Source organism: Artemia franciscana, chromosome 17 (assembly GCF_032884065.1).
Source record: "Artemia franciscana chromosome 17, ASM3288406v1, whole genome shotgun sequence".
Lineage (NCBI taxonomy): Eukaryota > Metazoa > Arthropoda > Branchiopoda > Anostraca > Artemiidae > Artemia > Artemia franciscana.
In genome coordinates, this window is record NC_088879.1 from 1968285 (window position 1) to 1983845 (window position 15561).

At 33.5% G+C, this 15561-nt stretch overlaps 2 protein-coding genes across 3 annotated transcripts in view; one reads left to right on the forward strand and one right to left on the reverse strand.

The window, feature by feature from the left end:
- The window catches only part of LOC136037676 (transforming growth factor beta receptor type 3-like), a gene marked incomplete at its 5' end in the record, with an annotated part of 102209 nt that extends 96155 nt beyond the window's left edge, over positions 1-6054 (forward strand). For both annotated transcript variants that reach the window (XM_065720417.1, XM_065720418.1), the window contains 1 exon segment: positions 215-6054. In XM_065720417.1, coding sequence (XP_065576489.1) covers positions 215-313 — 99 coding nt within the window.
- A 5587-nt stretch (positions 6055-11641) lies between these two features.
- Positions 11642-15561, reverse strand: part of LOC136037677 (methionine synthase reductase-like) — a 28625-nt gene continuing 24705 nt past the window's right edge. The window contains exons 5-6 of the mRNA XM_065720419.1: positions 14740-14972; positions 11642-11779 (exon numbers count right to left, since the gene is read on the reverse strand). Coding sequence (XP_065576491.1) covers positions 11700-11779; positions 14740-14972 — 313 coding nt within the window. The 3' untranslated portion in view covers positions 11642-11699. The remainder of the gene's footprint in view (positions 11780-14739; positions 14973-15561) is intronic.

The following is a 15561-nucleotide window of genomic DNA, read 5'->3' on the forward strand; positions in this document are numbered from 1 at the left end:
ACTTTTTACGATTTTTGCCATTATTTTTTGTATTTAGGGCATGTCTTTCTGAAAGTGGCTTAAGAGCATAATTACAGACTGCAGAAATAAAAAACGCGTTTTGCGATTAAGCAGATTTAATAGACTGCTTCTGAAAAACTCATTTTGCGATTAAGCAGATTTAATATCATCGGTAGCCTATAGCCTATTGATTATTTTCTTCTTCTTTTTTCAGATCCGCAACGTTGTCGGCTTAGAAAGGAGCAACGCAATTCTGGGTTCGATTTGTCCGCAGCAAGTGGGGGTTCAACACCCAGCTCACAAACACCAATAGCAACATAAAACCTGTAAACCATTAATCAGTCCCACCATCTTTACACGGTTGTCACGTATCAAAAGTACATATATATTGAAATGAATTTTGGTAATCAGCTAAAATAAGCTGACAAAAAATCATCTCTTCTTTTAACAAAGAAGGAGCTTTAAATTAATCAAAGTATGGATGATAGCAGACCGGGGAGGAGGTTAAAACCTTTTTTTTTACTATATCCGATAATTATAATTTCAAAGCGTCTTACAGATAAAAAGTCGGACTTTGGGTCAACGACTGGATTTAGCTGGCACTTGATAGTAAAAACACCCGATGGAGCTTGAAAGGGTAGCAAACATTTTGGGTTTGGGAAAACAAAATCTGTGGGAGAGAAAGGAGGACAGAGAGGGGTGGGGAAATTTGGAACTGGGAGATGAACAAAGTTGGAAAAGAAAAAGAATAATTAGCTACTTCGTTGGTGTGAAAAAGGAGAAGCAACTTAAAGATTATGTTTTATGTTTAAATACTATATTAAATTTAATCAAATAATAATATTAATTTATTAAAATATTAAAAAATAATAATATTAAATTTATTTAAATAATAAAATAATAATATTTATCATAATAAATATTATTAATATTTATATTAAATACTCTAATTTAAATATTATGTTTAAAATCGAAAATCAGAACTTTTGACAATGAACGGCCGTGTAAGGTTGATTGAATTTTTACCGTACAGACTAGCCAATTATATAATCACTACCTCATTAATAGTTCCTCAAACTGTTGGACAAATCGCTCAGGGCCTTTTATTGTTTAATGAACGGAAAGTGTGTATTTTTATTTGAAGTTATAAATTGTATCCGGTTTTGTGTACCTTGACATTTAAGTGTTTTTATTGATAATCATGTTTTGTATGTGGGAGAGTAACTTGCCATAGTGATCGTGTTCTAACTTGAAAGTACAAAGTTTTTATTTTATTTTACCTTGGCGAAAGGTGTTAGAATAATTAAGTAAATTTTAAAATTTATGGAATGATTTAAAGGAAAAATTGCACTGTTGCCACTTGTACCAAAAGTCCTTAACGTGAAATAAGAGTCGTTTATATTATGTTTGGTTTTTGGAAAATATGTCTCAAGAATTATTAAAATTCTATAGTTGGTGTTATTGTTTAATATCTTTCAAAAAAAAGAAAAGAAAAAATTGGTTTTAAGCAGTTTGTGTACAGAATTAGTTTGTTAAGTCTAAAAATTGCTCCAACGTTATGAATCCTCAATATTTGATACAAAACGTGACAAACTAGACGCCATCATCGACGCAGTGGCTTATTACCGAAATTCTTTATTTTCTAAAATCATAGTTATATTTATTTTAATTTCCTTTTGCCAAGGGTTGTATTTTTGTAATATAGTACCTGGTGTTATTTCTTTCTTTTTTTAGAACATCCTATGTACAATTACAGTTGGATTTTATTTGTTTGTTTTATAAACTATTTTGTTGTAATGTCACGGCTGATTTGCATGCAATTATTGGCTTGAGGGGAGGGGGTGTAACTTATCAACTGAGGGTCTGTCAGGAGGCAATGGGCCCTTGGGAAACATATACATATTATAATAGGTATAAAATGGGAAATTGAGATGATCTTCTCATTTAAATGTTGGTAAAAATAAAGGTTTTGGTAGCGATTGCACGCTCCCCCCCCTCTTGGAAAACTTCATGGTGGTTCTCAGGTAGTAAAATCCTTTTTTATAATAGTATCAAGCCCTGTGAGAAATAAGCAGGCTAAACTTAAAATGTGCCTAGTAGTAAACCATTTTTACGAAAAATAGTGCTTTTCCATCAACTTTCATAAAACAGAACTTTGAGGTTTTGCGAAAACTAAGTTTTAAATTGCTGCATTTTATAGAAAACGCTGATGCTTGTTGAGCTTTTGGATCGGGACAAATAAAAAAAAGAGATTTCTTGGGGGTTTCTCAGAATTAGTCATTTGAAATAGAAGCTGAAAACTGATACACAGCTGAAAATATACATCATATGTCATCACTCTCAACGCCATATAACGTCACATTACGACGTCGTTATTACGCTCTAAGGTCATATTTTACATTTCTGATGATGCTCCTGAGATAATTGCAAAAAACTGTTCACTAAGTTGTCTCAAAGACAACAGACCCACGTGATTAACAGAATCAAAGTGTAATTGAGCATGCACGGTCCTGCGGATTCTCCCTTTGAGAGCAGCTTAGCAAATAGTTTTTGGAAATTATCCTTCTAGTGTGAAAATTTCTGATACGGCTTTTAGGTGTGGCAATGACGATTATTAAAATTAAGGTGAAGGATTAGATACTTTTTAAGGTGTACAAAGTTGGAAGAATCTTGTCAAAGTTTACCTCTTGGTTAAAATTAACATTTTACCAATCTGTTTTATTCTAATGCCATTTGAGGTTGCATTACATATATTACACTTTGTTCCTAACATATGTAGAGTTCTCACATTGTACATTTCTTCTTATTTCTCCGTCCTGTTCCAATCCTTATATTTTTTTTACGTTCTTGTTAAAGATTATCGTTATATTTAAAACTTCCAAGGCTACCGCATATTTCTTTATCTTTTTGTAACTTCTAACTTATTTTGCATTTCGTAGGGCTATTTTTCGCTTACCTCTTTCCCCCTTTAAGAAAAATTACACTCAAAAAATGAAAAGCATATTATTTTCCTGCAATAGAAGTTGAGTATACTCCGCTTCTAAGTCTAGAAGTTGACTGGAGAGGGGAGGTGCTATCCAATACTGTCTCCTTCTAGCAATTCAGTGAAATTTCTGTAGTTACCCTTCGTTTGGTATGTTAGAATTTTTAACCTTTTATTTACTCTTTTTTCAAATTTTGCATCCCCCAATAAACTTATGCCTGATTACCGGTCTAGAAGTACGTTTTTTTTCTTGTTTCCAGTTTGACCTACAATTTTTCCAAACTAAGATGTCCGATAAATTGACTTTACTAATTTTCTCGCAACTGATAATTATGTAAACTAACTAAACAGGACCGTTATCAAGTTATTCCTTGAGAACTTGATAGGGTCAAAATAAGCTTGATAGGATGCAAAATATGCTCTTGAAATGAATGCAACATTTTCATTGAACACCCATGTAAAGAATTTTTTTCAGAATATTGTTTCTAATCTTTACCAAACTCCCCCCCCCTGTAAAATTCACCTATAATGTCGTTGCTGTAGTTGATTTCAGTTCTAAATTTTTTTTCTCTTTTTTTTTCGTCTTCAACAAAAAAAAAAAAAACAAAAAAAAAGAAAAACAACTGTAACTCATTTTACCTTAAGACACAGGACTCGGAACGGTTTTTGCTGCTGAGTACCCGAAAAAGTTCCAAAAATGATAATATTCAAATAGTATCAATATCAACAACAATATTAAACATTGAACCCCTGTACGTTATTCGAAATATATGATCCAAGAAAATTGGAATCCTTATTCTTGTCTAGTTATATCATACTATATTAAAATAATTGCAAATTCAGTAATCAGAATAATGCATCAATTATGATAAAAAGAATACTGTTTTTAAAATATATGACTTTCTAATATCTATACAGAAATGAATATTTTATAATCTATATCATTAACTTAACTAACGATAAATATATAGTTTTCTTTTACTAAACGTATATTTAATTATTCTAATGTTTGTGAGGAGTTCCTACTATAGGCTATTTTATCTACCTCATTATAGCGGTGTCGCTATTTACATAAGTGTCGTTAAGCCGTCAGTCGTTATATCATTTATAAGTTGTTATCATGCTTGTATTGCAACGTTATCAACAGATCGTTCAAACCAAAAAGGTGACCTTCAATTTGAATTAAACCAAAACCTGTTTTCTCGTTTTCTGCAAATAGTTTTTGAAATTTCCTTTATTTTACAATAAATTATGCAAATTTGCAGAAATCTTCTATATATATATATATACTTCACAAGGATTGAAGGTGACCTTCAATTTATTCCATCGAAATAACTAAAAACGAATGTACCTCCATAAAGCAACACTTTACAGAAACAAATATTTAAATAGTCGAATATCTAGATAGTATATCGTTATAGACAGGGTCGGATTTAAAGCTTTGACGCATCTAGGCGGAAACGTTTTTGTCGCTCCGTTTTTGTGAGATTTCCAGGGAAATTCCCCGAAAATTCGGGGATAGCGGAGGCACTGAGCAGAGACGGAACTGATGAGCCAAAAGTTATAAAAGAGAGATACCGAACTCTCAGCTGCCAGTCTTGGGAGATATTTTACAGTTTATAAGTGGCCATGAAATTCCTGTCCATGGAGTTTCTGTGCTGTTTGGAAATCACTTTTCTGTGAATGGGCAGCGTGGCGGCGCTTTGACGCACTGTCAAAGGCGTCATATTCACATTCACTGTGAATTTGGCACTTTGACGATAAATCACGTCACCCCGGTTTTGTTAAGAAAAAGATAACTCAGTGATACTTTATTGCGCCCCTGTCTTTGTGTGTCCCTAAGCCCAGGCCTAGTGGTAAAACCTGGCCTGGTTATAGAGTCTTGTTAATTCTTAAAAAAAGTATAATTAATATCATAATTCTGGATTGGTAAATGGATAGATCTAAAACTAATAAATACAGTGACATAAATACCCTGTCTTTTTGGTGCAAGTTTTAGCTTTGGGATTGTTTTATGACTGCATTTTTCATAAGGAATGTAAATCATATGCTTCATCAAATTTATCGCTCGAATGTTCATATTCGTCCTAGTTTGTATTCAAATTAATATGTGCTGTTACATTCGTCAATTGTCCTCAATATTGTCATATTTTTGATTATACATGGGAAAAGTAGATGACAACACAATTTATTTCTTGAAAAAAAAATGTGCAGGGGCGCTAATCTTTTTGGTTTGAATGATCAGTGAGGTGATATTCAACAGTACCTTTTGGTTATTCCGAGCATTTTAGCTCTCTTCACATTTTGATTGAAACATTAAGATTCGCTTGAAAAATGCCGCAAACCCTTCTCCAGCCTCAAGAAATGTTCGTATTTTATAAAGCTAAACACATAGGCCTATATCATGATTTTATTAGCCTAGAAAAAACCAGTGTTTTTTTTTGCATTTTCTACAAAGAAATTTTCCTCATTTCAGTTAAAATGAATTTTGCCTAAAACATAATCTGCTTCATTTATTTCTTTAAATGCAAATTTAAAAGAATTCCTCTAGTTTTCAGTAAATCTTTACAACACAATGGAAAGTCATAAATGAGTTTAAATTGACAAAATAAGAACACACAAATAGGGTCGTACGTATAAGTGTATTTCAGAGGCATGGGAGATTCGTGCAAGTCGCTAAAATAAGTTTATATAATAAATAAAGTAAATAAAAATAAGAAAATTATAAAAAGTATGGGAGGGGGATCGTAAAAAGCAGCAACAGAAATTATAAATTTTATGCCAAAATGATTAATAAAATGACTGTGGAATATCACCCGCAATATATTGAAAAACCTACTACAAAAAGTATTTAGATAGTTTTCATTTGAGATATATTTAATGAAAGTGGGATTTAACCATTCAGTATTGGAGTGTTTGTGAATTGGACATTATTAACTGACCTTGTTTTGTTCAATGTTATTATTACTTCGTTAGTGTATGTAACTTACCTATGTTTTGTTTTTTAACCTGTCTATGGTATTACTGAAATATGAACGAGCTTTTATCAATAAAATATTTTATCTACTGTATTCTGACTATTATACAATTTTATTTACACATATGTTAGAAATTAATGATCAATTTTTGCATTAAACAAAAATTGACAGTCATATTCTGACTTTTGTACGAAACTGAAAAAAAAAAAAAACAAAAAACAGTCACATCCAGATTTGTGTACCAAACTGAGAGAGAGCATTTATTGCTACTAGGAGTAGCAGCAGTAGTAATAGTGCACAGATTGTGCCTTTTGGTTAGTTCAACATCCCTCTCAACATGTCCTGAAAGTTTCAACTCAATGCTCTGGCGCCTGAGATATTGCGTTTTGAGTTATAGAGTGGGCTTTGACCTAGCTCAGTTACACCCTCAATACTCCCTGAAAATTTCACCCTAATACCATTGTACTTTTTGGAGTCTCATGATCTTTTTTCTCTGCTCATTCTTCTTCTTTTTTTTTTTGCATTTTGTTGCTAGTTTTCTTGATTTGTCCTTAAATTTATCCTTTGAAGTGTAAATTTTTATCTCATGTCCTATCTCATATTATGTTCTTATTTTTATCTATTATTATGTTCTATTACTATTTTTATCATATTATGTTCTTATTATGTTCATATTTTTATCTCATATTATGTTCTATGCTGACAAAAGAGCTATGCTCTTCGTTCGCTCGAGTGAAAATTTTATCATGATTTTATCTGTATTAATACAGACTTACTTAACCTTTCCCAATAAAAATACTACATGTAAACAATGGGAAAATTGCATAGCTAAAAGCCCTTGCCCCAAGGACTGTGGGGTCTCGTGTCATCCTCAAAGGCACAGTTACTGGACCTTTAACTGACTTGAACGAAATGTCAATCTCAAATCTTGATCAGACGTCTTTGAGGGGGGGGGGGGCAGCAAAAAGAAGCGTGAGAGGAGCGGGATGGTTTCCCTCCAATCCATTATGATTTTTAAAAAGTCCGCTAGAAATTTCAATTTCCAATCTAGGGAGTCCCCTCCGAAGCTTCTAAGATAATTATTTCCGACTATTCCAGCGCTGACAGTCCTATCGCTGTGCTGCAGGAAATGGAGCCAACCCAAATTTGAAGTTTGTTAATAGGGACGAAACAGCCTTGCATTATGCTTGTACAAAAGGCAGTCCATACATTTTGGGCAATCTAATATCAAACTATGAAACTGTTATAAAACATTTGAATATGAATAAAAAGACATCATTAATGTTAGCTTTAGAATATGTGGATCGCTTTTCACTAGGTAACAACTTTTTTTGCATTCATCAGAAAGCTGAAGTTGTTTTGCTATGTCAGTATATTTTTTTTTAACAAATTTGATACTAAAAAAAAGTGGCAACTTAAAAAGATTGTTTCCAAAGATTAACACAAAACAATAAATGGTATTCGACACTGTATGATTTTTCCCTGAAAGAGTTGCGCGGTTCACCTAAATCAATGTGCACGGATGTAAAATAATTAACAAGGTTGGGCTAGGTTGGGTAACTATTGGGCTAAATATACCAGAATGTTTGACATGAACTTATCTGAATTAATTAGATTTTATTTTTAAATTTGACTAAAAATTGGAAACCAATGAAGCAATGCCAGATTTTCTAGCTTTATTAGATTTGGATTTTTAACCAAGACATTCATCGGGTTGAGTTTATCAAGTCTTACAGCTTACAGATTAACTTGAAAACACAAAGTTTTTCTTAAAAAAGTAAAGAGCAAAGTTGAAAGTTAAAACAAGAAAAAATTATGGCTTTGCAGATTATGCAAAACACATCTACTAAGCTAGCCTAAGTAAATCGACTGATATTTTGCAATATCTGTACTATTTTAAAAACCAATACTTCACTGAAAACACAAAATCAACCTAAAACAGAAAAGAAACAATCAAGAAGATCTAGTCTGAAAAAAAAGAATACCAATTTATAAGGCTCTTGATAGTCTTTCACCGGCAGGGTTTCGGTAACTTTTACCATATAATCATAATTTTTTATAAACTTCAATTAAGCTCGTTTTCAGTGAAGTGCCAGTTATTAAAACTCTACGGATCTTGCAAAATTTCATTGTTGACAAAAAATGTGTAATGGCACCGATAAAGAGTAGCCAACCTTATTGTGTTAAATGAAAATACTTATTAGCCTATCATTATAGGCTAACATCTGTAGCCTAAGGCCATGTGGAATATATTGGTCCAGGACAACACCTGTCATCTTTTATTACACTTCGGTAGGAATTTAACAATATTCCCTAGCCCCATGATGGCAAGTTAGTCTGAGTAGGGGTGTGCGTACATGTCTATAGCTGAGTGGTAATTATATTAAAATCAAAGCCCAGTTAAAACCTTGAAGTAGAAGCCCCTGGTGCCCTCCATCGAGGAACAAACCCAACCGAAAAGTAGGGGTCTATACGCCCAGAAAACACCAATTGATATCTGGTATCTTCGCTACCCTATCCAGAGAATAGGGTAAAAATGAACTTTCATAAAGTACAAACAAACTCGTAAGTATTATACCAAGCGAATCAAACAGTTCGTTGTAAAGAACTGTAAGTAAGGAGCGACTCGGGTCAATAGTAACCGAAATTCTCAAAATCGGAATTTTCGTACCAGTAGATGCATCAAAAGAATCAGCTTATCATTCTGATTCCAAATATATAAGGTTCATCAAGTTCAGTGTTACCCATCACAGAAAATTTGCCTGATTTTTGAAATAGGGGACACCACCTAAAACTGAAAGAATCTTAATGAAAATCACATCATCAGATTCAGCGTACCAAAGAAACCTATTGTAGAAGTTTCAAGCTCCTATCTACAAAAATGTGGAATTTTGTTATTTTTGCCAGAAGACAGATCACTGTTGCGTGTTTATTTTTTTTCCAGGGATGATTGTATCGGAATAATGGTCCTAGAAAACCGGGAGGTTTTTTGTTTTTTTTTTCTAGATAGCGCTGTTGCGTTAGCACAGCTGCAGAGCCCATCTACCAAGTTTAGCTCAATAGTGCCCAATATATGTGTGCTGGTTCGTCAATGGTGTCACCAGTTAAAGCAGTGACTATCCTGACAGTTTTCTGTGCCATCAATATGCAAATTAAGTACAGGAAAGATACTTTATTTGACCTTTCTTCACCCCTGTATACGGTGGCGCCATCTAATTTTTCGAAGTTGGTGACTTTTAATCTTCTGACGAAGCCACCGGATGCTGCTACCGTCCCTTTTTTTAGATGTCAGCATTGTTCACAGTAGAGCTACTTCTACGCACGAACCGCCACGCAAGCCGAGTGATATTTTCTTCTGTTTTTTTGTGTTAGTTTGTTATTTAGCATAGTGAAGCAACGCAAATTAGCTGTTAGCTACGATGTTGTTTAAATAAACCTATCTCTCTCTCTCAAACCGGGAGAGAGTGCATTCGAACGGAGATTAAAAGTTCTAGTGCCCTTTTTAAGTGACCAAAAAGATTGGAGGGCAAATGCTAAGGAGAATTTTTCAGGCTGAATCGTCCTTACGCAATATTATAGGGAGGGGGATTCTCAGCGAGGATGAAACTGTCTGGAGGGAATTTGACGGGGGGCGGGGGTGCACTTTACGTTGGATAAAATTCACAGAGGAGTTTTCTGCGAGGAGAAGGGGTATATTTCATAGAGGGTGGGCTAGATTTACCGGAATTATTTGAAAAACAAACAGAAATTAATCCATATATGAAGGATTCCTCAATCCTCAATACCTTGGTCTTTAGGCTACAGTTTGACTGTTTGTCTGGATTTTTCAAGAGCGTCTACGGAAACACGGTGGCCGTTTAATTAGAATAGAAAGCTTTTTAAAAGTGCTAACAGCTTTAGCGTAAAGAGCTATGTATTGAGGGGGGAACAACTCTTCACATACTGAATAAATCTGCCAAAATTAATATGCAAATTTTGTTTTAATTTTTCATGTACGGTGAGCCAAATTTGGACCTGCAGTAGTTGAAAAACGTTCAGATATTAAATAAAAAAACAAGTTATTTTTAACTGAAATTAAGGAGCGACATTAAAACTTAAAACAAACAAAATAATTCGGTATATGAAAGGGGCTGTCCCCTCCTCAACGCCTCGCTCTTTACGCTAAAGTTAAAAAGTAGAATTGTGACAAAGAGTCAAGCCTTAGCGTAAAGAGCGAGGTATTGAGGAGGCGGCAACCCTTCACATACGGTATAAATCTGCCAAAATTAATATGTAAATTATGTTTCAATTTTTCACGTACAGTGAGCCAAATTTGAACCTGTATTAGTCGAAAATGTTCAGAAATTTAATAAAAAAAACAAGTTTTTTTAATTGAAAGTAAGTAGCGACATTAAAAATTAAAACAAACAGAAATTATTCTGTATATGAAGAGGGCTACCCCCTCCTCAACGCCTCGCTCTTCACGCTAAAGTTGTTTTAAAAAACAGAGTTGTGACAAAGAGTCAAACTTTAGCGTAAAGAGCGAGGCATTGAGGAGTGGACGGCTTCTTCTATATATGGAATATTTTCTGTTCGTTTTAAGTTTTAATGTTGCTCCTTACTTTTAGTTAAAACTTGTTTTTTTCATTGAATACAAAATAAAACTACCAGAAACTGGCAAGAACAAAAGTGCTGCTTCATACCAAAGAGAGGGGCGCTCAATCAAATGAAAAAAAAATAATAAAACTTAAAAAAACTTAATAAATATAAAACAACTTAAAGAACACTGATTGGAGGAAACAATGACTTGATGTGGTTATCTTTTGACATTTACTTGGAATGAAGTGTTTGCATGTGTATTCTTTTATTGTTCATAGAATTTTAAAGGAATTAAAAGCTTATGTTCATCGATTTTGTTTGACCTGTTTCGTTTGACTCGATTTTGTTTGAATCGATTTTATTGGAAAAATGGGATTTACGCCTTTCATAGATAGCGCAATAGCACTGCCTAAGTAAATAACGATATGACTTCAATACGTTTTTCACCGAGCCACTTCTTATAGAAGGAGCTTTTCTACAAACTTGGTGGAGAGAGAGGTTAATTCAATTAAAATTAAATTTTTTTATCATTTCTAAAATTAAAAATAAATTGGAGGTAAGCCCACCCGCTCTTTCCTAAAAGTAAAAAAAAACTAATTGAAAAGAAATTGAGAAATTAAAAAAATAAATAAAAAAATACTAGGGACGAAGACGACAGAGCACCGATTCTTGCCTAATATCTGTTCTACTCCCACTGTTTCCGTTTCACTGGCTGAATGTCTTTGAGTTTCTCTTTTTCTTTTTAACAAATTTCCGCTTCTTCAATAATTTCTACCCAGGTTCTACCTGGTCTTAGGACTTATTTAAAGAAAGGAATATTAAGATCGGCGGTAAGAACTAACTGTACAAAATTAGAGAAATTTATAAAATGGAATCGTACCCTCGATCAATAACACTCCTGAAAAACAAGCAAATGAAAAAAAAAAACAGCAAAATTTTTTTAAATGCCAGGCTCAACGCACCCAACCTAAAGACTTCTAAATATCAATAGGCTGTAAAAACATCACCCCTCCTCCCAATAAATTTCTGACAACTTCGTTCAAATATACAAACTGAACTTCGTAACGTAGTAAACTTCAAAAACGTAAACTTCGTAACGTAGTAAACTTCAAAAATACGTCATTATATCAAAACCATTAACAAAAGGTAACAATACAATTTTAACTCCACACATCCTGAAGATACCTTTTTTCCAACTGCAATTTTGCTGTAGTTGCTCTTGCATCTTGTATATCAAGTCCTACAAAATAATAAATACTGTTAAATATATAATAATACTATTATAAAAATACTATATAATAATACTTATACTAATAAATAAACAATAAATACTGTTACAATAAATCTGCACCCAAGAGGAAAAAGAACTAGACTTTTAGACAAAGAAAATTTATTGGCGGGGGCCTTAAGATACCACCAAATTTGACTACAAGCATTCTACAGATTGAGAACACATGTTGATGCCCCTACGAGTCTTTCAAACGGACGGGAAGGGTGAAGTGACAAGAGGTTTCCGGAGTGGATGCTAATATTTTTCAAACTTAGCCAAACTGAATTAGGACTGATTTCTAATTTAAAAAAGTACTATTTTCAGACTATTTGTAAATGAAGCAGCTTTCTTTTAAGGAAAAAAAAACACATCCGTGATCTGTCTTCTGGCAAAAAACACAAAATTCCACATTTTTGCAGATAGGAGCTTGAAATTTCTACGGTTATCTAATACGCTGAATCTGATAGTGTTATTTTCATTAAGATTCTATTACTTTTAGGGAGTGTTTCCCCCTATTTTCTAAAATAAGGCAAATTTTCTCAGGCTCGTAACTTTTGATGGGTAAGACTAATCTTGATGAAGCCTATATATTTAAAATCAGCATTAAAATGCGATTTTTTTATGTAACTATTGGTATCAAAATTCCGTTACCACGAACTGTTTGATTAACTTATTAAGTATTCATTGACAATGGCCTGCCTTTTGAATTGTTCAAAGCTTTTTGGAAATAATTCTTACATTATAGATATTAGAATAATATAGTGCCAAAGAAAAATACTAACTAATAATATAAAACTATACAAAATTGTTCTCCCTCTGACTTTACAACAGTTTGAGGTCTTATATGAAAATTATGTCTGTGGCTTAACAACGCGTCTTGTATTTGAATGTCCTTGCGTCAACCCTCCAGCAGCGGTAGTAGAACCCCATACTGATCTCTGCATAACCGTTATTAGAAATATAATGAATAATGACAAGCAATGGAGTAAAATTGTACAAAAAACTTCCTCCTTCTGAGATTTTAAGCAGTTTGAAGCCCTAAAACACGATTTCTACGCTGATTTTTTATATAAAAATCCTACCCATAATTAATGAAAAAGTACAAAGTTAGCAAATAATAAAAACTAATATAAAAGCTAATACTAAATTACATTATAAGTTCAATTTTAGATATGCGCTTTAATTACTCATTAATTCTCTGCTAAAATATCCAGTTTACTATGAAACGAATTTGATATTTCCAGTGACATTAAGTGGGACAAAATTTTGGCCTTCAAATTTTAATTGTCCTTTGTCATCTTATTCCATAAAAAATTCAATGGTTTCTCGGTAAAAAGTGCACTTTGAATTTAATTGTTTACATCTGTTACACGTTTCCTTACTTCTACTTCTATTTATTCTACTACTTCTATTTACTCTACTTTGCTAGTTCTTACTTTTTGAGATAGAAATAAGCTACCTTTTTCAAAGCTGACTCGATTTATAACTCCGGGCGTAATTTAAAGCTAATAGAAAGATCTAGAAGTTCAATTCAGTCTGATGGGTTCTCACCGACAACAGCCAGTAGGGGAAAGTTACATCAGGCTATATTTGCTTGGGCTAAAGGCCCGAGCCAGTCCCTGAGGAGGGCCGAAGAATGATCAGAGAGAGGCGACAAAAGTTCATCGTATTCAAATATAATTAAATACTATAAAAGTATCAGGAATAAGTTTGAATTTTCGTACAGAAGACTCCAGCATAAAAAAATAAGGAAAGAAAAGACGCATAACATAAAAAACCTTAGAATCTGAAGATAGGCCCACCAAATGAGCAGTTCGGAGATCAAATTTACCAAATCACTGAGAAATAAATCGCAGAAAAATTTGAAAACCGTTTTTATGATTTTGATTTATTCTCACTTTTATTCTAATGCGCCAATCAACTGGAGAAAGCAAATCCCAAAATATTTTTGTATTTTCTTATGTACTTAACCGAGGAGCATACTTAACCGAGAGGTACTTAACCGAGTATCACAAACGGTGATACTACTAACCAGGGAAGGACTCGTTAGTATTCCGCTTGTATTCCCAATCAACAGTAGTGTATTCACTTCCACCCTGGCCTTGAAGATCACTCGATTTTCTGAAGGGGTCAGTCTCTTCTTCGTGGGAAATCCAGATATTTGTAAGTCTGCTGGAGAAGAATTTCCAGTCTACTGGAGAAATCTGCTGGAAAGATAGGATCGACTCAAGGTCTTTTGAATGGTCAGGGACTGCGGCAGAAAAGGCAAAAAATCAGGATACTTTTGCCGAGAATGGTCTTCTGAACAATAATGAATTCTCCTTATTTGTGTCTGAAAGGTACGTTTGTTGGCTTAATATGATGCAAGTGTTTTTGATATGAAAGTAGTTGGCGATCCTTGACTATTTTCGTAGCATTTACCTGATCTGCCTCCAGATATGCTTTATCTTTTGGTACACGGACAGACTAGCTTTAAAAAGATACCATTCAGCAATGACAACCCGTTTTTTTAGTATTAAATTGTGTTACTATGTGATCACCTTATTCATGCATAAAATTAAGAGTCAATTAAGCCTACTTTGACGCTAGAACCTGTAAATAATGTACAAAATGGACAACCATATTGAACTTTGAAGGAGTGAAATAGATTTTGATTTTTTTCTAAGTGATCACAAGCTTTTTTTCTGGCTATATAAGGAATTTGGTAAAAAAACGAAAAAATAATTGTAAAAGTAATTAAGAAACCAAGCCAGAGCCAGACAAACCAAGCCAGATTTTCATACTGAGAAAAAGAAGTGAAAGGAAAAGACAAAGTATATGTTTCAGCAAAGATCTTCGCCAAGCCGTCAGCCACCATCCTCGTTTCCTGGTTTCTAAATTATTTTTATAATTTTCACTCTTATCAAAAGGACTGAAATCGTACAACTTACCTTTTACTTCGGCAATAGCATCAGCCAAAGTTTCAAAAACATCCTTAGCCATTCCTTTGGCGTCACCACAAACGTAAAATACAGCGCCTCTATCGAGAAGAAGCGTCACTAATGGTCGCTTGTATAATCGCAATATGTCTTGCACATAGCGAGGTCCTGTGGATGGCTCTTTGGAAAAAGCCTGATAAAATCGAGTCAACACCCCTGATCCATGAAGTCGCTCCAATTCAGATCTAGACAAGAAGACTACAACTTAAACTAGTTGGAAGAAATAGGGCTTGTTGTGGGGGGTGTAGAACAAACCAAAAGATAATATTTGCATCCTAATGCTACTGCTTCTGCTCAAACTACTACTAGGGCTAGTATGATTAGGGCTAACAACCCCGACGGCTTCTGAAGACCCGAACATAATTTGCACTTTACTGAAAAAAAAAATTACCATAGACTGTCAGTTTAATACATATACACTGATACTTATTCCTTAAAGAATTATTTTTTATTTATTAAAGCCAAAAAGTGAAAAAATCAAAATGTATTGTGCTTTCAGTAAAGTGCAGTCAGGCGCCTTGTTGTGATACAGGGGAAATATTTATTTGAATTTACTGAATTTATTTGAACCTGCCAATTACAACCTAAATGAATTTGCACAATGTCTTGGAAATTTTGTCGGTGTAATCTTTTTGTGGGCAAAAATATAATATTTCATTTAAGAATAAAAAAGGGTACAATTTTTTCTTAAAAGTACACATACGAAGTTTCACAAAGAATACAGTCAATAATTTCATTAAGAATAAAGTAATAAGATAGAATCAAATTCGAATT